Source organism: Meles meles, chromosome 9, assembly GCF_922984935.1.
Source record: "Meles meles chromosome 9, mMelMel3.1 paternal haplotype, whole genome shotgun sequence".
Classification (NCBI taxonomy): domain Eukaryota; kingdom Metazoa; phylum Chordata; class Mammalia; order Carnivora; family Mustelidae; genus Meles; species Meles meles.
The window spans coordinates 20,933,158-20,959,390 of record NC_060074.1 but is presented as its reverse complement, the minus strand read 5'-3'; the positions used below and the strand labels follow the sequence as shown (position 1 = coordinate 20,959,390).

General features: G+C 38.0%; 1 protein-coding gene across 4 annotated transcripts in view; it reads right to left on the bottom strand.

Annotated features, from left to right (window-relative positions):
• UNC80 (unc-80 homolog, NALCN channel complex subunit) overlaps positions 1–26,233 on the bottom strand; it is a 227,977-nt gene that overhangs the window by 98,950 nt on the left and 102,794 nt on the right. For 2 of the 4 annotated variants that reach the window (XM_046019110.1, XM_046019111.1), the window contains exons 23-28: positions 23,529–23,741; positions 20,057–20,192; positions 17,034–17,167; positions 10,455–10,620; positions 4,975–5,178; positions 3,014–3,114 (exon numbers count right to left, since the gene is read on the bottom strand). In XM_046019110.1, the coding sequence (XP_045875066.1) occupies positions 3,014–3,114; positions 4,975–5,178; positions 10,455–10,620; positions 17,034–17,167; positions 20,057–20,192; positions 23,529–23,741 (954 nt within the window). The remainder of the gene's footprint in view (positions 1–3,013; positions 3,115–4,974; positions 5,179–10,454; positions 10,621–17,033; positions 17,168–20,056; positions 20,193–23,528; positions 23,742–26,233) is intronic. The other 2 variants (XM_046019112.1, XM_046019113.1) reach the window with 1 other exon arrangement.

Below are 26,233 nucleotides of genomic sequence, written 5' to 3'. Positions count from 1 at the left end.
GGAGATAGCATCATTGGGAACCTCTATAATCCCATGTTTTGTCTTTGTTTTAGAGCAGTTTTAGGTTTATAGCAAAATTGAGCAGACTGTACAGAGAGCTCACAAACACCCCTTACCTCCACACATGCACAGTGGCCTTCATTATCAACATCTTTCATCAGAATGGTACGTTTATTATAATCAATGAATCTACACTGACATGTCACTATCATCCAAAGTGCTTAGTTTACATTAATGTTAGCTCTTGGTGCTGTACATTCTATGAGTTTTGACAAATGTATAATGGCATGTATCCATCACTGTGCTTCTATAATTTTTCACCCACCATACCTGATAGTCAATGAAATCACTAGGCATATTAAGGAACAGACTAAAAGAATATAATAGACTCATATATTGGAGTTAGCAGTCATGGATTTTTAAATATGTATGTATGATCAAAATGAAAATTAAAGAATATTGTAATTGAATGGAATGAACATAGGATGTATCAAATGCATGATACAACTAAATTTCCTAAGGAACATCTATAGTTTTATATTTAATATAAATCTTGATATAGTACCTATATCAAGAAATTAGGGAAAGAATACATGTTAAACTCAAAGAAAGTAGAAGGAATTAATAAAGGTAATAGGAGAAATTAACAAAACAAAAATCAAATATTCCCTAAATGACAAAACCAAAAGCTGATTTTCTGGTTAATAAAACTGAGCTACTTCTGGCAAGACTGATTTAAAAAAAGAAAGAAAGAAAAGATATAACCTATGAACACTGGAAATAATAAAGGTACATCATTGTAGATCCTACAGAATTTAAAAGGATTTTAAGAGAACATTATAAACACCTTTTTGCTAATAAATATAAATATTTGAATTAAATTAACAATTCCTAGGGGGAAAAAATAAATTGTTCAAACTGCTCCCAGAAGAAATAGAAAATCTGAATGGTCTGAATCATATTATTAAGTTGAATTTATAATAAAAATCATCTCACGAAGAAATGTTTGGATCGAGATTTCTACTTAAAGAAACAACACTGGCTTACACAAATACTTCAAGGAAAACTAAAAAGCATTACTGAAGGAAATCTAAAAGGTGGGACATAAATTAATAGAGGGATAGACCACTTTATACATTAGAAGATTCAATATAATAAAGATCTCAATTCCTCAATATTAAATGATGCTTATATTTAATATAAGGCTGATTTAAAAGCTTTTTAATAGAAATTGATAGGTGAGGGCACCTGGGTGGCTCAGTCAGTTAAGGATCCAACTCTGGATTTTGGCTCAGATCATTATCTCAGGGTCATGAGATCGAGCCCTACACTTGGCTCCATGCTAAGTATGGAGGACCTGCTTAAGATTCTCTCTCTCGGAGTGTCTGAGTGGCTCAGTAGGTTAAAGCCTCTGCCTTTGGCTCAGGTCATCCCAGAGTCCTGGGATTGAGCCCCGCATCGGGCTCTCTGCTCGGCAGGGAGCCTGCTTCCTCTTCTCTCTGCCTACTTGTGATCTCAGTTTGTCAAATAAATAAATAAAATCTTAAAAAAAAAAAAAGATTCTCTCTCTCCTCTCCCTCTGCTCCCCACCTCCTGCTCACTTGTGTTCTCTCTCTCTAAAAAAAAAAAAAAGAAAAAGAAAGAAAATTACAGGTGACTTTAAAGGGAAGTGAATATGGCCAAGAATAGACGAAGCCACCTTGAGGAAGAACAAAGTTGGAGGATTTACCCTTATATGAACCAAACAAATCATGACACAACACAGTCTATAATATAAGATATCAATTATATGTATTTCAAAAACAGATAAAACTAATCTATGAAGTTAGAAGTTAGGATGGTGGTTACTGTGAGGAGAAGGTAGTGACTATTAGAGGGCATGTGTAGGGCTTCTAAGGTATGATAATGCTCTTGAACTGCTGGTGGTTACACACACCATCACTTTATGAAAATTTTTTGAGCTGTATGCATAGGTTTTCTATGCTTTTCAAGATGTAGGTTAGACTTCACTAAAGAGTTTACTTTAAAAACAGCCTCAGAGAATCTCAAAATTAGGTTCTGGGGGTCAGCCAGTTGTGAAGACACAGCACTGTAAATGCTGAGGAGTGTCATATACCAGGCAGCCCTTACCTGACCCTACAAGGAAGTCAGGTGAAAATGAGAGGAGATGGTAAGGAACATACCTAAGATGGGTAACAGTGCAGGCTGCTAGGTGTGGATCTGATGTTATGCTTCCTTAACTTTCTCATTCTTTCCTCATGCCCAGCCCAAGCCTTCAACTCTAATCCATGCCCAAAGTTTCCTTGAAATCCCCTCCTGTCTATGAGCTCTGAAGAGGCCTTTGAGATGTAGCCTTTGTTGTCTTAAGATCTCCATGTTCTGGTGTACAATCAGATCTGTACAGACACAAGGATGACGCCATGACCTTGCTCTTAGCATTTGTGGTAACCTGTAGAAAACTGATGGTGATGCTTCTTCTGTGGTGCCTAGGCCGTCTTGGTCACCAACCTGACCTGATCCCTCAGGGTTTTCCCTGACTTACATTGACCTACAAGCCATCCATAACAAAGAAACTTTGGTTTTAGTTAAGCTTAAACTGAATACTATCCAACAGAATACCAATCCTGTGAGAATTCAAATGTTGAATAGCTGAAGTAGAAGCCTACGGTTTTTCTTTCTTTCTTTCTTTTTTTTTTTTTTTTAGATTATTTATTTATTTACTTGACAGACAGAGAGAGAGATCACAAGTAGGCAGAGAGGCAGGCAGAGAGAAGGGGGGAAGCAGGCTCCCCGCTGAGCAGAGAGCCCGATGTGGGATTCGATACCAGGACCCCAATATCATGACCTGAGCCAAAGGCAGAGGCCCAGCCCACTGAGCCAGGCGCCCCTCCTACAGTTTTTCTTAGGGGCTAAACTGGATTGATGGTTTTTGTATACTCTTCTGTCCTCACTCCATCGATTTTCTCAGTGCCCAAAGAAATCGATCGCGGGTCTTTCTCAGATTCCTACTTACATGAAGCCATGACATGCTCCTGTGGTAATTTTCTTCTGTGCCAGCAGTACTCATTCCTTCTGGCTCGATGCTGGGCTCACTTGCACTCCAAGGACTCCCTTCTTCAAAAGAAAAATGCCAAGAAAGGTTATATTGTTTGGTCTCCCTGGAGAGCATGTTGGTATGGTAGAGTTGCCCATGCTTTTGAATCCTAGGGCAGACTACCATGGCCCAGTGGGTTAACAGGGCCTAGCACTGACTTTAGTGGAGGAATGTTAATAGGAGCTGTTCCCTTCACCACCAGATGAACAGGCAATTGCAAAGACATTTATGATCTCTGTTATGGTGGCTTCCCTTTTGAGACATGGGAGCCGAGAAGAAACAGAGTCAAGTCCTTGAATTGCTGAGATGAGCAAGTTATCGATTACGTGTGCCCAAATCCACTCCAGACTGCCCAGACCTTGCAGGTGTAGTTAAGTAGGGACACCGAGCAACCTGCAGTGGCCATAACCATGCTGCTATCTCTTCTGCTGCTGTGACTAAGGCGAGTGTCGTGCTTTCAACACCCCCTAAGTTTGCCATCAGAGCTAGATAAAAAAAAAAAGGATGGTCCCTCAAAAAAAGAAAAAAAAACTAAGGGAATTTATAAGCAACTGTGGTCAATCGTGGACCATCCTTGACAATCCTTTTGTCTAAACTCTTCTCTGTGGAAAAGTCTGGAGACATCTCTCTCCGGAATTCACATTATCTACCATACAAGAAAGCTTCAGGCCCTCAAAGCTAAAAGCTTTCCTGGTCATGTCTGTGACAAAACCATGTCTCTGGGCTGCCTATTTTGATTCAACTGATCAAGCTGAACTAACCAATTCAAATAATTAATTGAAATATTTTCCCCCAAAACTAACTGTTGACATTCTTACAACTTCAGACCTGTAACAAAAGAAGTCATGTTTCTTTTTTCCTATTCTCTCCCAAAATAACCTGAACCTTACCTAATGCATAAATTAGTTATTTTCAAAGGTGAAGGTGGATAGGTGTAGAAATACTTCCCATTTTAGACTCTCTTTAATTAGATATACTTAGCTTCTATTTCAGTAGACTTGATTGATAATTTATCTGCATTTACTGACTGACTTCTGAAACAACTTGTCAAGAAGGGAGATTTTCTATTTTGCTCCTCACACAGGCACAGAATGGCAAAGAAAATGTACTTTAACTTCTCCCTGGCAGCTAAATTCTAGGCATCTGGTGAGTCCTGTCGGCATACTTGCACACTCTTTTTCTTGCTAGTAAGATCAACCCTTAATTCATCTTTAGAGCATCCTTTCAGGGTAGGCGAGGAAGAAATAGAATTATTCCCACTGAATAGTTGGAGAAAACAAACCCCTGAGACATTAACTGACTTCCCGAAGGTCACTGTCAGGTCTTGCCATCTCTCCTCTCTGAGACTTTTGTTCTTTTTACTGTGAAAGAGGTTTTAAAACACAGAGGACCTTTAGCTAGCTGCCCCCAAGGGGACTTCTACATTTTGCTCTCAAGGCCCTCATCACAAGAATGGATGCACAAACATCTGGATTTCAAAAAACTGTCTTGCTGTTTCAGTGTTTTCTTTCCCTAAGGTAAACTCTCTCTCCTCACTCCTCAAACGGTGGCCCTTGAAACAGCAGCTTTAGCTTAACCAGAAAACTCTGGTTTCCCCAGAAAACCTCTGGGGAGGCTCCCACCCCAGACCCTGCCCAATTAGAATGTGCATCTTGACAAAATTGCAGATGCCCTGTGTGTTAAGGTTTAAGCTCTAACATCTAGCATCCTTCAAGCCCTGCTCTAAAGGATGGTATGGTTTGCAGACTGAATGTGTGGTCTAGCCTGTGGCTCTGCTCTCCAGCTCCTGATGTGTAAGAAAATGGGCTTCAGCCCTTTCGAGACTCGGGCCCTGTCTTCCTACCCCCCACGTCCCTGTGCACCCCACTCCTCTAAGTTACCTAGGTCAGTGACAGTGTCCCTGCTCTGGGACAGCTGCAGCTCCTCAGCCTCGGACTCTGAGTCCTGCCGTGGTAACTTGCTGCTCTTTAAGCTGCCGACCCGGCGAATGCTGGACAAGGAACCCCCCTTCTTCACCTGGAAACTGCGGGTTCCTTTAATCTGGAGCAGGCGGGAACCTCCTATCCTGATCTTCCTGCTGGGAACTGTATTGAAAGAATAAAATAGGGCTTTTTCCCCCTTAGGTTTCCCCAGCCAATGTTAGATCCAAGCTCTCCCCAACTTGTCCCTGAACAGCCTCCTCTCTGTTGGCCGGGATGAGCAGCATGTCTGGACAAGGAGCTTCTCCCCAGCCCCGTGTCGGGCAGCTGTGTTAGGCAGGCAGGAGGCTGGGTCCACCAGGAAGGGCTGGTACAGCTTCTTTCTTGGACACATAGCTCATCAGTGCTGGGAACAACCCGCTCCCTTTCTGGCCCAGGGTTCACAAGCATGAGTGTGCCCTTACAGCAGCACGATCTCGGACTGTTAGTGCATTCATATAACGTCATCACGATCTCGGACTGTTAGTGCATTCATATAACATCATGACTTGATTCAACAGAACCATGAACCATTTGTTTTTGTCTTTCTTTTGAAATGGGACTTGCAGAATTATGGGAGTTATGCAAACCCCTTCATGTAAACCCCTTCATTTTGGAATACCTCATTAAGGAAATAAAAACAAGAGGCGCTTCTCTCTCCAACAGTCAGCAGTGGGTTCCGCTCAGCTCCTCAGCAATGGCATTAGGGACCTGTTTTCACTGGTGTGCTTTGGGTGAACATGAGTGTGAAACAGTTCCATTTTCAGTGCACCTAGTGATGTCATAGCATCCTTCTTTCAGGCAAAAGGCTGGGTGGGATGTGAGTCCAAATGTTGCAACACCCTGAGCCAACCTTACAGTCTATATGTACCATGAAGAACATGCATTATTCATCTTTAGTGTTCTGGAAAAAACAGTCATCAGTGAGGAAAATAAAAGGGTAAAAGAAACATGTTTAAACTTGAAACCTACTTTTTTCTTCCCAAAAGCATCTTTATTTCCCATAGTCATTTACACTCCTACATCCTCTTCCTTTGGAGACTTGGTGTTGTCACACATGGATTTGGTAGGGCCAGGATATAAAAAGTTTTCAGAGCTTAGTCATTAAAAAGAAAGGGCCATTATTTTTTTGTAAGATACTCTTCTTACCAAAACAAGATTTCTTGTGTATTATTTAAGGCGTGGATATTAATATTTTTAAAAGTTCCAATCAGGAAGATTGCATTTTAGTCTTGGGTTGCTCACTCACAGGAGAGTGAGTATTTGACTGAGAGAGATGGTACAGTGCTACACGATGATAATTAAATGTATACTTTCAATGCCACATAAAGGAGCCCAGAAGGATCCCTGTTGAGTAACGTGCAATGCTTAATCTCTGATTTATTCTTGTGATTGAGAAAGCTTAAAATCATCACCACGGAGCTGGTGAAGGCCTCGGGGAGTTCCCTGCACACATCTGGATAGATTTTTTACATCTGGATAGAAATTCTTGCAGTCCGGCCAGATAAATTCCACAAAGATTATAGACCATCATGCTCTATTTTAATTATAGCATAAAATTCAGCTATTTTTTCAGCTGCTGCATTTTTCAATATTATTTTTAGGCTTAATTGAGGCTTTAATGGCCTACCTGATATACATCTGAAATAGGATATTATCATTTTTTTGATATTATCATTTTTTTAATGACTACTAATGCAATCTCATGTCTAGATAGATCGGGAAATAGAAAAAAAGTTTGAGAGGTTTCTTTTTTTCTTTTTTCCTTTTTTAAACAGATACTCTCTTGTACTCTTTGCCTGATTTCATGATACCTTTAACCATAAAAATTTGGGAAAGTAACCCCAAATTAATGTGACTTGAATGAAATTGAGTTTTGAGAACTATTCTACTACCAAAGATAATTGGACATGTCCTGCAGTGCTAAAATCAGTGTTCAGAATCATGACATTGATTATTTACAAAAGACTCAGCAGTTAGAAATCAGATTTGATTTCGCACCTAAAACCTGAAAACCAGCACTGAGTGTCAGCTTTTACCTCCATGACAACATGAAATACAAAAAGTGAATACGATATGAATGTGAAACGAATACATCTAAATTGGATAAAACATCTTTTCCCTTTTCGCTCACCTCACATTGTCTCCATTAGCAAGTCCTGCTAGCTCTACGCTTCGAAATTTCCTAGGATTTTGAAAGCCTCATTACTTATTCCCTGGACTCGTGTAACTGCCTCAGAGCACTTGTTTACTCCTACTCCCACAGCTTGACTTATCTTTTCAATACATACATTATAAATACGTGTATTATCTCACCTTTATAGTCAAAACCCACCAACAACAGTTGGACATACACAGAATTAAATTTCTAACTGTATCTACAGATCCTATCTATCTGCCCTTTGTCTACCTATCTGACCCCATTTCCTGCTGGTCTTCCAAGTCATTCTGCGGCCAGTGTGTTGGCCTCTTTGCCCTTCTTGGAATGCTCCATGCTCATTCCTGCATCAGAGTCCAGTTCTCACTGTTGTGTCTGCTTGGAAGACTCCTCCCTCAGCACTTGGCATGCCTGGTTCCTTCGCTTCATCTAGGTCTCTGCTCACTGCCACTTTTGGGGTCCTTCTCTGACTACATCCCTCCCATTCCAGGCCACTACCAATTCTCTGACCTTCGTTTGTTTTGCTTCGTATCATCTGTCTTTATTTGAAAGCCTAGTCTTTAATGTTACTCACTATCATGAACTATTAGCTAATAAAAGCTAAAATAGGGGCGCCTGGGTGGCTCAGTGGATTAAGCCGCTGCCTTCGGCTCAGGTCATGATCTCAGAGTCCTGGGATTGAGCCCCGCATCGGGCTCTCTGCTCTGCAGGGAGGCTGCTTCCTCCTCTCTCTCTGCCTGCCTCTCTGCCTACTTGTGATCTCTCTCTGTGTCAAATAAATAAATAAAAATCTTTAAAAAAAAAAAAAAATAAAAGCTAAAATATATGTGGGAAATGTTTCCTCCTGTTCATTACCGAACTCTGGGAACCTGACCTGGCATAGAGCAGGTGCTCAAGAGAGGATCATTGAATAATCAGACACATCTTGGTGTCTGTATTTTGGAATACCCGTCTTAGTTTGTTTTTTGAAATGTGGGTAAAATGATGTGGCAGACCTTGCTTGGGGATTTTAGGCAGACATTTTTAGTTTAAGGATTATTTCACATTTGTTTTCCCTGGAAGAATCTGAATTGTCCTCAGGTTGTTTATTTCAAGAATAACATTTTTAGCTTTTATAAAAACAGATGGTATAAAATTTTAAATGAAATTTTAATAATTTCATTTAGGAGAGTCCCCCTGGCTTTAGCACCTGGTATCAACTTATCAAAGGATTAAGGAATATTGAGGAATCTTCAAGAAGATTTTAGCCAACCAATAAAGGACATTTTATGAATATGTTCTCATTTTATTTATAGTTTCACCTTTGTGTTCATTTATTAACCAACTTTCATATATTACATAGTTGTTCTATGAGGAGAAAATATACTAAACATTTGTGTTTTTGAACATCAAAGGAAATTTACATAAATAACAGTCATGAAATTAAAGTAGTCTTAAAAATTGATTTGACAAAAAATGGATTTGACGTTTTATTTTTTTAAATAGTGTAGGATTTACTCTGTTTCAAGTTTAGCCATCTCTCTATTAGGAATTTTTATTTCAGCTACTTTAAGTGATAATTAGCATAATAACTTTGAATTGGCAAAAACATCCCCTTGGGATATGTTTAAAAATGTAATTTTTTCATATGCAGTTAGCATTATCTGAAAAAGTAATAGTTGTAAAAATATTGACTTGACAATTCTTCATGCTCAGAAATTGTTAAGATTTGGCTAATAAACTCTTGTTTCACCATGAATTCAATACAATAGAATGATTATTTGTATTTTTAAAATATTATGACAGCAATCTGACCTTAAAATATCAAAAAATTTTTCCAGTGTACATCCATTCCTTAGAAGATCTTAAAGATTTTATATTTTCTCTATCTAGGGCTATTCCTTCCTGGAATCCTTCATTCTTTCAGTTATCCAACATTAACTGAGTCATTTTCCATAGGATACTAGAAAATACATAAATGCATTAAATCGTCTTTGACTCTTAACAAATGTACTTAAGTTCTTATAATCAAAATTTATTAGAAAAACATTGAAGGGCAGTGGGATTTAAGAACTAGCCATATCAGATAGAGAAGTTAACACTTAAGGAGTCCCTGAAAGCAACTTAAAACTTGGTAATCTTTAACTTATATTTAGAATTTTCCACATGGGTTCTAGTCTATAGGCTCATGATACAAACAAATAACAATTCTTTATTTCATACCAATTTTTAGGAAGTACTATTTACCAGGTACTATGTTTATACTTGGCTTACATTATCTCAATGAAAGCTTCCAATATCACAATGCTGTAGGTGTCATTAACCTCATTTCAAAGAGGAGAAAACTGTGGCTTAGAAGCTAAGTAACTTGGACAAGGTCATACAACTGGTTGTTATAGCTTACCATTGTAAGATGTAGTTTTTTCACATTTATAACACATTGGAAATTGAGATTTGTCTTAAAACTGATGCCATCTTAGGATCACTAGTGCCAGAGAGCAGTTGTGACACGTTATTGTTTCTGTCCATGGGAACATCTAAAGCATCGGCACTAAAATGTGCAGGAGCCAAGTGGAAACTGGGTGAGGGAGTGTGCGAGGTGGTAAGTCAGATGTGTTTGGCAATGTTCTCAAAGTAGTGGGCTAGCTTCATACAAGAATTTCCTTCTTTATTTTACAGATTCATTTAAGAAATGACGCAGTGCGGACAATCTGAGAGCACAAAGGGCATGATTCTAGAGGAAACATGGACACTGACAATGTGGAGTTGAAAAGTGATTAATAAATTCGAACCTGGAGTTGAAGATCATTTAGAAAAACTTTAACCAGTTTATTTCTATTTTCCCTTTTTTGGGCTGCATAAGAATGATATGTATGGGTAATTAAAATCTGCATGTAATTAAGTCTGAAAGTCCTCTTTCAGTAAGAATGAAACACAGATTAAATGATCAGAAGGTATTGCATATGGGCTGAATGGGAAGTATTTCTTTTTCTTATTGGTATGTGAAATAATGGTTCATCTGACATGTAACCAATGGCATCAGTGGGATATGGAGCGTTGGTGAGCTGGAATTAGACCGGAAACTTTTCAGACTGTCGTGTCCAGCTCATACCTAACAAGGTTTCCTACCTCATTAAGTGGACACAGCACTGTATGTAGCCAACAGTTTTGGACTTCTTTGGGTATACAAATCTCTAGTGTGGACCCCAGGCCAAATACCTATGAGAGACACTGAAACATGAAAACAATTCTTGCTTTTCCATACCTTTCTTCTCCTCGGCCCCTGCATCTGATTTGAGGGTGTGGCTACTACTGTGGAGGGAATCTTTGGAGTCTTCATTTTCATCCAGGACCCCAGCAAAGCTGATCTTCCTCTCATATCTGTGCCGGTCCAACTCAGGATCCAAACGAAGTCTACAGCTCTCCAAGTCCTGCAATGTTAGTGAGGAAGGTGTGTATGAACATTGGCATCTCCTTAGCACTGCATTGGTCTTATGGAAAACCTCCTTCCATTTTGAATTGCACCCAGCTGAATTTGCACAGAGCCAAACTCCTTTTTCTGTAATGCCAATTTCATATTGTGGCCATTAAAGATGTTTCTTGAATTAAAAAAAAAAATTCCCTAACTCATTGTTTTTCCCTTTTCCTTGTGTTTTATCTTTGAAAAGCATGCACCTTGTTTTGAATCTAGAATTAGCTTCTTCGGGGTGCTTGGGTGGTTCAGTGGGTTAAGCCTCTGCCTTCGGTTCTCAGGGTCCTGGGATCGAGCCCCAAATCAGGCTCTCTGCTCAGCGGGGAGCCTGCTTCTCCCTCTCTCTCTGTCTGCCTCTCTGCCTGCTTGTGATCTCTCTCTCTCTGTCAAATAAATAAATAAAATTAAAAAAATTATGTTTAGAATTAGCTTCCTCACCTTTTAACACGTTGTTCACAGTTTAAACTGCATTTTTGGCACTTATCTGTTTATCAAATGATCATACATTGAGTATTACTGAGAGACAGGATAGGAGCTTAAAAATAAGACTTAGAGGCAGAGTAATGTCCCCCAGCTGCCAAGAGGTCCATGCCCTCACCCTAGGAATAGGTAAATATGTTACTCTTACATTGCAATAGGGACTGTGTGCTGTGGATTTAGCTTAAGGATCTTGAGGTGGGAATTCTGCTGGATTAGACAAGTGGGCCCAGCCTAATCACACAGATCCTTAAAGCAGAAAGCTTTTCCAGGCTGTGATCAAAGGAAGATGTAACTATGGAAGAAGAATGAGAGAGATATCATATTACTGGCTTTGAAGATGGAGAAAGGGACCATGAGCCAAGGAATGTGGGTTGCCCAAGAAGATGGAAAAAAAGGCAAGGAAACAGAGTCTTCTCTAGTATCCCAGAAAGGAGTATGGCTTTCTTGATACCTTGACTCTAGCTCAGTGAAATGCTTGTCAGACTTCTGATTTCTAGAGCTGTAAGATAGTATATTTTTGCTGTTTTAAGAAGCTAAGCTTCTGCATAAACAGAAAATGAGTAAAGAAGTGATATTGGAGGTTTTTTTTTGTTTGTTTACATTTTTTTCATTTATTTATTTATTTTTTCAGCGTAACAGTGTTCATTGTTTTTGCACCACACCCAGTGCTCCATGCAATACGTACCTTCTCTATTCCCCACCACGTGGTTCCCCCAACCTCCCACCCCCCGCCCCTTCAAAACCCTCAGGTTGTTTTTCAGAGTCCATAGTCTCTTTTGGTTCGCCTCCCCTTCCAATTTCCCTCAACTTCCTTCTCCTCTCCATCTCCCAATAATGTTGGAGTTTTGTTGTGAGTATTTAAAGGTAGCTCAGCAAACAAGTGGAAATGGGCAGTTCAGACTGAAGAAGTGTCATATGTGTATGGTGACTAACGTAACATAATTAAAAGGAAAAAAGTTTCATATGTGAGGCCCAGAGGCTCAAAATATGACCAGGCATTGGAGGAACTGTTTCCTCCCTTCCAGAAGTACAAGAGGGGTCCCATGACTATCTGCTTATGAAGAGTGTGAACCTATACCCTAATGTAAGCCTTGGAGAGGGAACGTGCTTGGTTGGAGTTTGGTCAATGAGGCCCCGAATTGAAAATTGACCTATTCTGTGAATGCAGATTTATTCAATCAGAAGATCATATCTGTAAATCTGTACAACAATTTTGGAGGACCTGATAAAGGAAAAATATATAAAATGCTGATTTTGTTTCTATGGAGCATTTTTCCTAAATATGACCTAAGTCCTCAGATTCGTATAGATATGAAAAACAAAAACATTTTTTAAAAGCCCATTTTGTACCAAGATAGAAATTTTATGTTTTTAATTGTTATTAATAAATGAAACTTTTAAAAAAAAGATTTATTTATTGGACAGAGAGAGAGAAAGAACACAAACAGGAGGGTTAGATAGAAAGGGAGAGAGAATCCCAAGCAGACTCTGTGCTAAGTGCAGACCCTGATGTGGGGCTCAATCACACAACCCTAAGATCATGACTTAAACCCAAACCAGGAATCCGACACTTAAGCAATGGTGCCACTCAGGTGCCCCTAATAAATGAAACTTTAGACTTTACACAGTGTTTCTTCTTTCCCTTTTAATTAGGAAGAGACATTATACTTTGGTACCAGGAAATTAGATCACATCTTGAAAATAAAGGAACTACATGGAATGCATTTACCATTGTCAAAAAATATTCTAGGAATACAATTGTTCCCCTGAAATTAATTCCTTTTAGAAAAAAGTAGAAAACCTAAAATACTTCGTATTTTGTTAACCAAAGTTAATTATATAAATTTCTTAGTTGGGACAAAAAGTATTATAACAACTATGATTCTCAAAAGTCATTATCTCTTCCAATGTCTTCTTTTATCCATTTGTCAAAATCCCATCTCGGGGCACCTGGGTGGCTCAGTGGGTTAAAGCCTCTGCCTTCGGCTCCGGTCATGATCCCTGGGTCCTGGGATCGAGCCCCGCGTTGGGCTCTCTGCTCAGCGGGGAGCCTGCTTCCTCCTCTCCCTCTCTCTCTGCCTGCTTCTCTGCCTACTTGCGATCTCTGTCTGTCAAATAAATAAATAAAAACTTAAAAAAAAAATCCCATCTCTCTTTCAAGGCTATATTCAAGTGTGGCTTCTTACAGAAAGGTGCTTCAGTTTTTTTCCAGCAGCTTCTTTGTTCAACCATGGCCCCTCTGCCTCCTTCCCAGGGCCACTCTTATATTTCACACCAGGAGGTAATTTTTTAGGCGTTGGTTCTCCTGTTTCAATATATTTATCTCTGTATCACCCCCTCTTCTCTAACTATGATACCACCTTTTGGTCATAGTCTTCCTCCCAATAAATATTCATCAGTTAGTCTTGGTATATGTAAATTGTGTGCTGCTAATTTTTTAACTTTAGGAACATTTGGAATCCAGCAACATATTTTTTATAACCTGATTTGTTTAAGTCCATCAGCATATTTGGTATAGCCCCAGCACAGTCTTTCACCAAAGGATCCAATATGTTACTTTCTCGAATGAATGAATGTAGACAACAGACTTCCTCAAGGTTTTTTTCTTTATTACTGTGGACTCATCTATCCATTGGATGGGAATTACTTGTTTTAATTCATGTTGTTTGGCCACTGGTTATTGGTTTTACTAATTCAATTGGTAAACATTTGAATCGACCAGCAATTTCATGAACAAAATTATCTCTATTATTTCTTTATTGTTCTCAAGTTTGGAAGCTAATATTTAAAAAAAAGATTTGATTATTATGTTATTTTAGATTATAAATCCTGTAAAATGCTTTTTCCTTTTAAAAATACATTATTTATTAGTATGGTTTATGAAAACATTGAATAAATATATTACCAGAAGCTCTTAAAAGAAAGCACATTATTTTAAGTGGCATCTAGGGATCTGGGAAAAAAATTTTAGGTTGGTAAAATTGTTTTTTTTATCAACTTTTAAAATCTTTCAATATCATTTTGCCTTTTCTTTTACCTCTATCCCCCAACCAATCCAGTGAGTGGCCTCCTAAGATTTCCTGACCCTATCCAAGAAACAACTGTGATTAAACTAATTAACTTTTGATTAAATTATTGTACTTTTGGTTCTTTTGCTTTCTCTTCTACATTTTGGTTGTAACTTGGACATTTTCAAACAGAAATTTCACCTGAAAAATCTCATCAATTTTGGAAAGTGTGTTATGGCAATTTCTGCCAGAAAGACTTTTTCTCTTGATAGAAAGTTTACATCCCTGATTTTCTTCCATCCTCAAACCACAGATTCTAGAAAATCTATAGCTTCTAATGTGATTATTTTGTTACCTTATACTTTGGTTATTTTGAGCATTAGGATAGTTATTATTTTTACTGTTATTAAAAATGTTACTGGACTAAAAAAATTGTTTCCAAGATCTGTAGCTACCCTTGCAGTAAGCGCTTTGTTAAAACTTTATAATAGTTCATTTTGATGGTATTTATGCTTAAATTGTTAGACTCACTGTTTAGTACAATTTCTTAAAAAACAACTGCTGCATTTACAGGTTCTGTGTTGGTAAAACAGTTTCGTTAAACTCACTGTTTATAGTAGGTTTGCATATAACCCAAGGTGTGTGTGTATGTGTGTTTTTCCCCCCCATCAACTAAAGTTAGATTAAACATGAGAAAAAATTTCCTATTTATTTTATAAAGGTCACAACACAATACAACGGGTATCTACCCTGGGCAATAAAAATCCCAATGTAATGAATGAAGGATCTCTAAGGCCTTGTTAAAGGTGATGCAGCTGTGAACACTTCCCTCGCCTTGACTGAATAACTGAAGGCTCAGTTTTAGCTTAATTTCTTGCCATTTTCCACTAGTCTGCCTGTTGGTTCTACAGTAATCTTTTAAAGTTTTGATAGATTTTTTAAATGAAATTTACTGTAATAATAAGGGACATTAAACTCTAGCTTTATGGAATTGAAACGGAGAACAAAAATAACTGAATCAAACTTTAAGACTCTTATATTTTTAAATCACAATGGATCAGAATGGTGATCAAATAAAAATTTGAAATATGAAAAGTAGATGAGTGCTTTTATGAAGGTTTCAGTATAGCACTAAATAGCACTAATAGAGATATTATTACAGATCAGATATTTCATTCCACTTGATTTTAAACACATGTGTTGGCCTTGAGCTGATTTTATAGAGTCGTCTCAATATAATAGTAAAGGAAGCATTCAGAAAATGAAAAGCCCAGGTTAATAGGAAAATGGAATAAGAACAATAGGAGAAACTTCCCTCTCTCACAGCAAATAATGTAGTTTCACAGTCCAAATTCCAGTATGTTTCTCCTGAAAACATACATTTTACCCACAAATGTTTCCAACTTGAAAATACCCATTTTATGTTTTAGAGTGTGAGGGATCAAGTCTCCCAAATGTTGGAAAACCAGAAGCAGAGGCAGAGCTCAGGGATAATAGCCCCGATTCTCTGGTTCTCCCCAGGGATTGGGTACGGCTTTGCTCATGACTGGCCTGGTTAAAAAAGCAGGAGAGCTGGTGGACCATAAAATTGGCGAAAACAGAAGTGCATAGATTGTGTTACACTTTTTCTGGTAGAGTAGTCTAAGTCTTGTGGAAGGGGAAAATAAAAAAGAATTTGTCTGGTTTCTCAGCTCTGGCTGGATGTTGTCTGTAATGGAAGAACCACTGGAAAGTTGGTGCCTCTTAGAGGACTACGGGCCAAGGAAAATGGGCTCTGAGGTGTGCCCATCCCACACACTCTGAGAAGACGCCTGGCCTTTGCAGAGTGCTGGTATACTCTGCTAAACAAATCAGGCCTTGATGGGTGCAGGAGTATGGGTGCGTGCATGCGTGCGTGTGTGTACGTGGTCTCCTGCCTATTTGTACCTGTACAAAGTATGGCAGGGATAAAAATATATGTTTAGAGATGTTTACATGCTAAATACTTAAGTCTTTCTGCCCATAACTGAAATGAGAAAATTCACTGGAAGCACATTTCTATATGGATTTATGAGCTGTTAAATTTTTATGACAAAAAAATCCCGTCAGTAATTTCTAAAAAATGCTGGCCGTAAAACTCCTCATAGTTTGCAGAGTAAAGGAACCTAAAGGCATATGAGAGAAGATTCACAAGGAAGTAAGCATTGCTAAGAGAGTCACTCAAAATAGAGACCAAAGGATATTGAGGAAGTAGGGCCTATGTACGTCTCCTGTCTCACGTCTCAGAACACCAAGAAGCTCTTACTTTTGCAAATTGCCACTTATCGACTGCAACTCCACCGCCTTCTGGAACACATCCTTCTACTTTGGATTAAAATAGAGATCATGTAACACCTGTTAGCTAAATAGCCAATCCTGTATTAGTTAGTTTAAACTGTGCCAGCACCAATCATAATTCTTTTCAAACAAGTTATGTAATCTTATGGTTTTCACCTTTAGAATCCTGCTCACAATTCCAACTTGGAGCACACTCTTCATTTCCATGGACTCTGTGTCTCCCAGATGGCTAGCTCTAAGATCTCTTCTTGGTGCAAATACTCTTAGACATTCTTAGCATGACTGACGTGATCAGTCTAATGTTTTACCCAGTGGTGCTATCTTCAGTAATTTTAAGGTCAGCTTCAGAGTTATTATTTTTCTTTGTGAGGGTTGTTTTTGTTTGTTTGTTTGTTTGCTTTTGTTAGAGAAAAAAAGATTTTATATACGAAGATCCCTTGGTTGAATTTTTTAAGTTATATGATACATGTGGCCATTCGGCATTTGAGGGAACTGCGGATACTCAAACTCTAGCCACTTGTCTGGCCTCTCTGAGTAGCCAGATTGTTAACACCCATGTTTTACTTACCACCAGAGGCTCAGTGCGTGGTCTAGGCAGGCAAGAAAATGTTTCTCGCAGGAAAGTAGTGATCTCCAGGAGAAGCTGGCATGCTGCCATCTTCAAGGCAAAGGGACAGCCACATTTAGAGGGGTTCACAGTACCTATGGAATGAAAGAATTCCTTCATAAATAAACATACCAATAAAAAAATACAGAGAAGCACAGTTTGATGGACAAAGCTACACATGTCCAAAATGAAATTGTATATGAGAATGTTACCTATTCATGTTCAATTGACCTATTCCATTTACTGCAATCTGTGTATTACCTATACCTCCCTCTTCCTCCATTTTGTAATTCAATTTAGTGAGTTCCCTGGTATTGAAATATCAATCAGTAAGAACGAAATTATTTCCCTTAAGGCTCATAGAGTACCACAACACAGCCCACCAAGCTAGAAAGCCTCTTAACAGAAACAGAAAAGGCTCATAGAGTACCACAACACAGCCCACCAAGCTAGAAAGACTCTTAACAGAAACAGAAATGGAAAGCAGTCTTGCAAGATTTTCACATTACTAATTTAATCAGATGTAGACTACGTACAGGGTGGTGAACTAGCTTTGGCACTACAAAAATCTCACCAGCTCATTTTATGAGAGATATTTGTCTTGAGGGCAGTGATGCCCCGATGTGTTTCTGCAGCATAGATAAGGCATACTTGATCATCTCTATCATACACCTTATACAAATTAGCCTATCATATTAAAGCATAGCTACACCAGAAGTATGCAAATACTCTGCTTTGCTCTGAAGAACACCAGCCTTTGAGTGAGTACAATGTTGCCTCCATCATAGACCCAGATTTTGCTCTAAAGGCAGATAATGGCCAAGGTGACGCCAGAGACTTTTAAAATTCTTAGGATTAGTTTTCAGATGCATGACATCACTAAGCCTGCAGAAATATACCGATTGCTTATCAGCATTCAGAAAAGAAGACCAAAGCAATATTGAGTTCTGCCTCTCATAAGAGAAAGAATATACTTATCTATTTTGAATCAAGGCATCAAGCAATCACAATATCATTACATATCAACATTCCAAAACATATTTCTAAAATATTTCCTGTGTATTAGGCTTTCTTAATTGAATAGGATATCTATACCTATATCTATATCATCTATATCTATCTCATGGCTTATACTGAGAGTGGGTAGAAATTATGTTCTTTCTGAAGATACTTGATTATCACTTCCTCATGAAAACCATTATTTTTTTTCTCCAGGGATAACTCATGGATAGGGACTTTGCCTCTTACTAAGGACCAAAGAGACTAGCTCCTCTAGAATTTCTAGACTGATACTTACTTGAGCCATAATTATCTTTTAAGTGCACGATGAGCTATGAACTGACAAGAAAGTGGAACTAAGCCAGACATTCCAACCTTATATTCAATGGAGACTGCATAACTCTACAAATTATCTGGATGTCCAATAGTTTTTAAACAATAATCTAACACTAAATATTCAACCATAAGCTTCTGGATTTGTACCGAGGTTATCAACCATTCTTCTGGTCATTCCTATAAAGAATGAACTTGGTCTTAGTCCAGGCATTTTCATAACTATCATCTGAAATATTGTTAAAATGAACAAGAATGAGTCCTACATGCTCTCATCAAAAAGCTGAAGTATCAGGCATAACGTGTTGGTAAAGGATACTTATGTAGTTTCATGAAAATTGAAGTTCATTTTGGCCTGTGGGAATGTATCCATCTAACATTGCTTTAGCTCCTCTCTGTTCTGAAAGACCCCTAGGACATCCAGGGCAGTTTGGGGATGGCTTCAGTAGACCTTTACTAGGTTCTGCGTTTGCTGGGTAGTCCTCAAGTGGTCCTAAGGGCCAGACTCAATTCCATTCTCCATTCTACAATTCAGAGGCATTCCAGGGTAGTCTAGACTTGCGAACTTGAGGGAATCTTTGGGGGTGAACATTCACTGGTAGGCTGAAGACTAATATCAGAATGTGGTGTTTCGTCAACAGCTAAGTCAAGAAAATTGGCTCCAATATGATAAAGGCTGAGAAAGGGCATAAAGATGAAAAAAAATTCCCAAAAAAATCCTTGGTATAAAAGTGGAAAAGAAGGCAAAAAGTTTTCTTTTATTCTTATTTAATTATGCACACTGTTACACCCTAGGCATCCTTTTACATTTCTTGGCTGGAAAGATGAAGTAGTCTTGGCATCGTTTAACTGAGAGCAGTCTTTAACATAATCAGGGAGTTTGAATTTCAAATCGCCACAGAAAGACAAGAGAAAGAGGCCTCACTCTCTTCCTCAGATAATATTACTAATTCCATTACCATGTAGGAACTGTATGGTTCATAAAAGGCAGTGGTACACGTACACAACAAGATTGTATGGATAGAACACATGTATGAACAAAATGGTGTTGAAGAGGAATGCACAGGAGTCTCTTTGTCTCTATTCTTCTCTGGTGGGACAAGCTTCTAATTTTAACAAATAAGTACAGTACAGCAGATACTCACTGTCTAACCACCCGAATTATTTAATATTTTAAATTCATGTTAAATACAGTAATTATTCTAAGCAATCCACTATTTTAATCATCTGAGAAGCAGTTTGTGTTAAGTCTACTTGGTGTAATTTTTTTTTTTAAATTTCCAAGAGTAATAAAAAAATGTAAAACCTGATTAATCCTCTACTGGGTCAGTAATTTACTGTTATATTTTCTCAGAGAGGTCTAAGACTAATTTTTGTGTAATAGTATGAGTCACAGACTATAAGGCAATGGAGCTCCATATCACCTGCAACTCCTTATCTCTGTGTATTGTCTTCTCATTCTGGTTCTCATCCTCTGTTTATGTGGCTTCATGCACATGCATTACATCCATGCGCAGGGAATAGGGGGAAAGGTGCAGTGGGGAGACATGGGAAGGTGGTAAGAATGTGAAAGAGGAAAGAGGAATATTAAGTGCTCCTAAAGCAGAGATTCTTACAAGCAGGGGTTCTTGTAGTAAAGGGAGTCGCCTTACTGTCATCTAAAAAGTCTTCCTCCTCATCCTCCTTTCTCAGTCTCCTCTTGGTCTCCTCATCATAAATGAGACCCAGCAGGTTGGCGGGGCTCTCACTTTCCCCGTGGCACAGCTCATTCAACCGGACACCAATCGCCTGTCGTGGGGAGAAAAAAAAAACAGCACAAAGTATGTCAGACTGCAAAATAGGCTCCCACACTACAGAGGTAATAAGCAACTGCAATGGGAATGTATAAACTACTAGGACACATGAAACCAAGAACCTGATACTTAAACATACAGCAAAAGCCTCCTCTATGCGCCATGGTGGTATTGCCACCATGTTTCCCTATGTGGAAACGCAGAGGGGGATGCCATTGACGCTATCTCCAAGGTCATTTAAAGACTTGTAGGAACCTGAACAATACCTTTGTGTTCTTATACAATTTTTTTTTTGGAAAATATTTCCACTTACTTGAAGGTCATTTATTTTATAGGTCTCCTATAAGGGAGTATGCAGATGTTTTTAATAGAGGATTTTGTTGTAGTTAAAAACAAACAGACAAGAATTCACAGTTCCTCAGAGTGCTTATGATTATGCTATTTTTTGAGAATGTCACTGCCATGCTAATGAGTTGGAGGTTAACATGAATTCTAGTACAGCAGTTTTATTTACATCTGCCATTAGATACACAATTAATGGTTTTTAATAATAAACTTTGTTCCCTCACTCTATGATACTTTATGTACTAGTAAGAAACACTAACTATTCCTTTGGTAAAGTATCCAACATCAACATAGAACCAATACTTGCTATCTGTTCTTCTGAATCATCGTGCACTATTGTCTGATTTACCAAAAGGAATTTTCCATAAAGAGAGAAAATATGCTACCTCTTTCTAATTCTTTTATTTTCCAATTACATATATACTGTGCGCAAGACAGGAAGAGACATGTACCTAGGAAGGAGAGTCAAAAGCTAAAATGAGCACTGAATTTTGGGTTTGAGAGCTTGGTTACTCTGTGCATTAGTAAGAACAAAGTTCCAGCTAATTTTCTTCTTCATTCCTGTATTACTTCTTTCTAATATTTAGAGAAGTTGCTAGATAATGGGCATGCATGAAATTAGACTTTCTACTGTAAACTGACAAGGATATGTCTTCAAATGAAAACACAATTTGTTTGAATGTCTTGGCTATCTGGAAGCAAGAAGTTCTCCTTAACTCTGGAATTAAGTGACAAGTAATAGAAATTCTATCAAAGAGAAAGAAAGCAGTGTAAAAAAGATATCATGACTTCCTAAAAATTCAACCACTAACCTGAGGAGTTTTAAGCAAATGAAACAAAACATAAAAACAAAAACTACTACTTCAACAAAAAAACTTTGTCCTGATGCTACTATTTTGGAGATCTTCTCTAAAGAAGGAGATATGCAATTAGGAGTCTGGAGTGGAGCCAATAAACTTAATCGTGAGATTCAAAGGGGAAAAAGATCTGCATCAATCATTCCAGGATACTGACACTAAGCAATTTAAGTTAAATCCACAGTTCATAAAGCTTAAAGGGTTGCTCAGAAACTGAACTTGTCTGGGATAATGCTAAATGTCTGAATAATAATTTAGAGCTCTATGTCTCTTCCAAGGCTAAAAAAAAAAAAAAAAATGGCTTGAGGATAAGTTTGTTCCTTTCTTCATTCATCAAATATTTATTAAGTGAAGTCATGTGTTAAGTATTAAATAAAACAGAGCTGAATAAGCTGTTACAATACATCAGTATCTTTGCTTCCTGTGCCCTAGTAGATTATAAACCTTCATTTAGAAGGATCACTGGCAACTGGGAAGGTTAGAGAGGTTGAAAGTCTTGCTCAAGGTGGCTTAGCAAACTGTGATCTGAGATTCGAATGCAGCGTGTCTGTGTTTTGCGCTTCCCCTCAAGGAGCTTACAGTCTCTTGGGGGAGGCAACAACACATCAAATCAACACATTAAATATCAAAAGAGATGAAAAGCACTCTAAATAGTTCAGAAGATGGACAGATGAGTTTCGGCTCAGGAAACCACAGTGTCTCTTCGCAGTAGATTTTGAAGAATTGGCTAATGGCTAATGGAGCTAATGGCTAATTTTGGCTAATAGAGAAGGGGAGAAGTGAATCCTCCAGATGGAGAGTTCCAAAAGATCTGTCAAGGAAGTGCACTGACATGTTCAGAGACTGACAAGTAAGCCACCTGGTCGAAACACAATTTTGTGACAGGAAATCAAGTGCCCGAAGGCCGACAAGGTAGACTGGGACTAGATCTCACAGTTCTTGAAGCTGAACTTCATTTTGTATTCCGAAGAAGGATGAGAGGTAATGTGTGCATGAGGGAGAACACTTACTCATTCAAGAGACTCTGTGTTGACTGCCTAGAAATGCACAAAACATGTAGCCTTTCAAAAATTAATGTAATAACTTATTATCATTGAATACCTCTTAGACACAAAGGATTGAGATTAATGGTCTTGTAGACATATTAGCTCATTTGACTTCATCATCCATAAGCTTGGTATGTTTTGAATACTAAGAGAGAGCAGTGATACCAGACTAAGCAATTTGGGTTTTATCCCAAGGGAAAAGGAGAGCCACTGAAGCATTATAAGTAGGTAAGAAACACCATCTGATTTGCATTTTAGTCTAATCACTGTGAGCGCAGCTTGGAGAATGAATTAGAGGGGGCAAATCTGGAAGCCAGGAGATAAGTATGAATGTTCTGCTTTTAGACGGGCTCTGCCATATGGAGATCATTTCACTGACAGTGTGTAGGATGGGTCAGATGAGGGGAGACTGTGGGAAGGAGATCAGATAGGAAAATATCTCAGTCATCCAGATGAGAAGGAATAAAAATATGACCTAATAGGACCTTGGTGACATAGAAGAGGTGGAATCAGTAAGGGAAGGAAGGTTGGAATACGTTCAAAGACTATCGTCTTTGAGAATGCTTGTACCATTTGTAAGAATAGAAAGTTCAGGAAGGCTTGCAGATGGGGGTGTATTTATACGGGAAGAAGAGTTTTGCTTTGGTCAGATTGTGTTTCAGGGTATTAAGTGAGTACCTCTGGAGTGCAGCTGGCAGTGTTGCCCTGGGATCTGAACGGTGCTATGGATAGAGAAGTCTCTGCCAGTGGCAAACATGTTACAGCTGAAACACAGGAATAAATGTAGTCCTGGAGGTGGTTATGCACAAAAAAAACAATAACAAATTCTGGGAATGTCTACATTTATGGGGTGGGGGGGAAGGAGACAGAGGACCAAGGAAAGAGACAGAGGAGATAATGTCTAACTTCATAGATTTAGTGGGAAGATAAAATGAATTAAAGTTTATTTTCCTCTAAGATGTTTTGTTCAGTGCCTGGTACATAACAGACACTTAATAAAGTGTCTCCCAAACAACATAAACACAGAACTTTTTCACTTCACTCAAGTACCCCAACATTTAGATAAGAAAATCAAAAGCTCACGTCTCCCCATTGGTAGAAGAGCTTGGCAGCATTCCACTGCAGCTTCTGGTTCCGTTTGTTGCCCACGATGGGAGAGCGGCCCCTGGAAAGGCCTTTCTTGGTGATATTCACATGATGCCCTTTCATCCACTCTGGCCAGTTGCCACGGTTACAGCGGTGAACAAACCGGGCACATTCCAGGAACAGAGCTGCTCTGGCTACCACAGGAGCTTCCTGAGGATGGTTGTTAAGGAAAGAATGATGTGGGATTAATGAAAAATAGGCTGACCTTCATGGAATTACTATGTACTCTTAGTTTCTCTTATTCTCCAAATCTTGATTTAGGTTAGTAATATTTCCCAGGGTAGTATTATCATGGTTAATGGTAGTGGGAATTCTGGAAAATGAATCCTTAAAGGCAAATTAGGATACTGAAGAATTAGATATTTTAAGTAGATTTCTGTGTTTAGTTTTCCCCTTTTGAAGAATCTCAAGTAATTTCATGACTCTATCTTTGCATAGTTAAGAGGCAGCTGGGACTTGAATGTGAGAGTAAGATAATTTTCAAAGAATTTTTCAATATGAAACTGTTCTTAAACCTCAAATTTTAACCTGAAGCAAACAAATATTCAATTTCTGGAACTAGTCTTATGTTAATCAAGGGAGTCAATAGTGTTTTTGTTCCAAGAATAAGCTGTTATTTATGACCATCCACATGTTCCAAAGAAGTACTTTTTCTGTTTCTGTTGTTTCTGCACATTTTGGTTAGTAAGAAAAGGAAGTATTTATTAGAGTTGGTTGAGTTAGTCTTTTTTCTCCAGACTTTGTCATGAATAACAGATCAAATTCCGCTTAAATAGGCATGGTTTCAATTGAAAATGTTTGACAAAGAGGAAATTATTTAATTGATAAATGCATTTATCAATTAAAAACATTTCTTCAGAAAAATAGAAATATGGTTCCATCTTGTCATGTCAAGACGATGTCATGTCAAGACTTTTATTTGAAAAAAAAAAAATAAAAGAAACAACTTTTAGTTGATACCCAGAAACTGGTAAGTATCAGCTACCTACTGAAGTCTTTACAAGCTGAATAGATAAATAAATTAGGGAAGGAGCATGAAGTTTCCCTGGAAGGTCAATAGGTCACAAAAAAATACACACATCAACAAATAATGTGTATTTTAACTTATGCCTGTTTTAAAAAATACATCACACTACTAGGCATCACCTCAGAGTTATGCAATAATCATATGTTGATTAGTAACCACAGGTTTTCAAATTGAAACACTTTCCATAATTTCAAACAATAATATTCTTAATGCCTTCATCTACAATGTTAAACTAGGGGCTAATATATAGAGAATATCAATTACATGCCAATTAGTTTTTATGAGTTTAATTCTTAATTATAATAACGAATCCCTGGTCTAGAAATAATATCTTCATTTCAATGTTTTTAAAAAATGAGATATAATTTTTCTACCATCATATGGCTGGGAAGAGGTGATTGGAGGATTCAATACCAGGTCCCTCTAATGCCCAGATCTACGCTAGTTCCTATTCAGTATCTGTATTGTCTTAATATACATCTAAATCTTGGCAAAAGATGATTTCTAGAAGGCATGTAGAAAGTTGTTGTTTAAAAATGGGGCATTAATGTCATGTAATGTTATGAAATGATCACATCATATTCCTATTTAAAATTTATTATAGGGTCCATCCACATCCATCATAACATGAATAAAGATACTCAGCCTTTGTTATCTGATTCATCTCCCTTTCTATCCCTCTATCAAGTACTTTATGATCTAACTACATTAAACTGGTTATAGTCACCCAAATATGACATCGTACACCTTTTCATATGTTCTTTCCATCATTTGTGGGAGATGTTAAACCCCTTTTCCATATGGCAAATTTCCACTTTTAGGAATAAGATACCTCCTCTAAGAAGCCTTTTTTAATCTCTTTCCTCTTAGGCAGAGTTGATTATTTCATACTTTGAGTACCACAGTATCTTAAGCACACTGAATTATTCAATTAAGTTAGCCCTTTAAGCATTTTCTCATTGTCCACAACTTAAAGGAAGCCAAGAATTCCAATGAGAAATATATTTATGTAGGAACTTAACTTCACAAAACATATGATATATTGCTACCACGTACAAAGTTAACCTATGTGCAAAGGCAGAATACAAGATGAATGCTAATGGTGAGAACCTCTCTTTCATAAAAATGGGCACTAATGATGAGAATCTATCATCCACTGCATTGGTGCTAAGATTTGGAAGCAGGTCACAGGAATAGAAAGACTTGAACTGCAGAGGGCAAAATGACTTTCTGCACCAAACCTATCAATATTGTGGTACCATAACATACAGATTCAACGTCTACACTCTTCTCCTGTATTAAATATTTATTTTATTAAACATTTCAGATATGCTAATCTGTGTCTGGAAAAGGTTTGAACATCTGTCTCTGAAAACATATGGCAGTCTGGAGGGCAAGGTGAGCGATGCGAATTTATTCTTAGCCCGTCACCTTTTGACACATTCCCAATACAAAGCAATGGGATTCATTGCTTAATGTCAGGACAACAGAATTACTGCTGAGGTAGCGTTATGTCATAGACTCTGGCTCCCACAAGATTATCAAGGGCAAAACTTAGCCCACCCAAATGCATGGGACAGAGGATCTTTTTATTGCCATTAACTTTAGATGACAC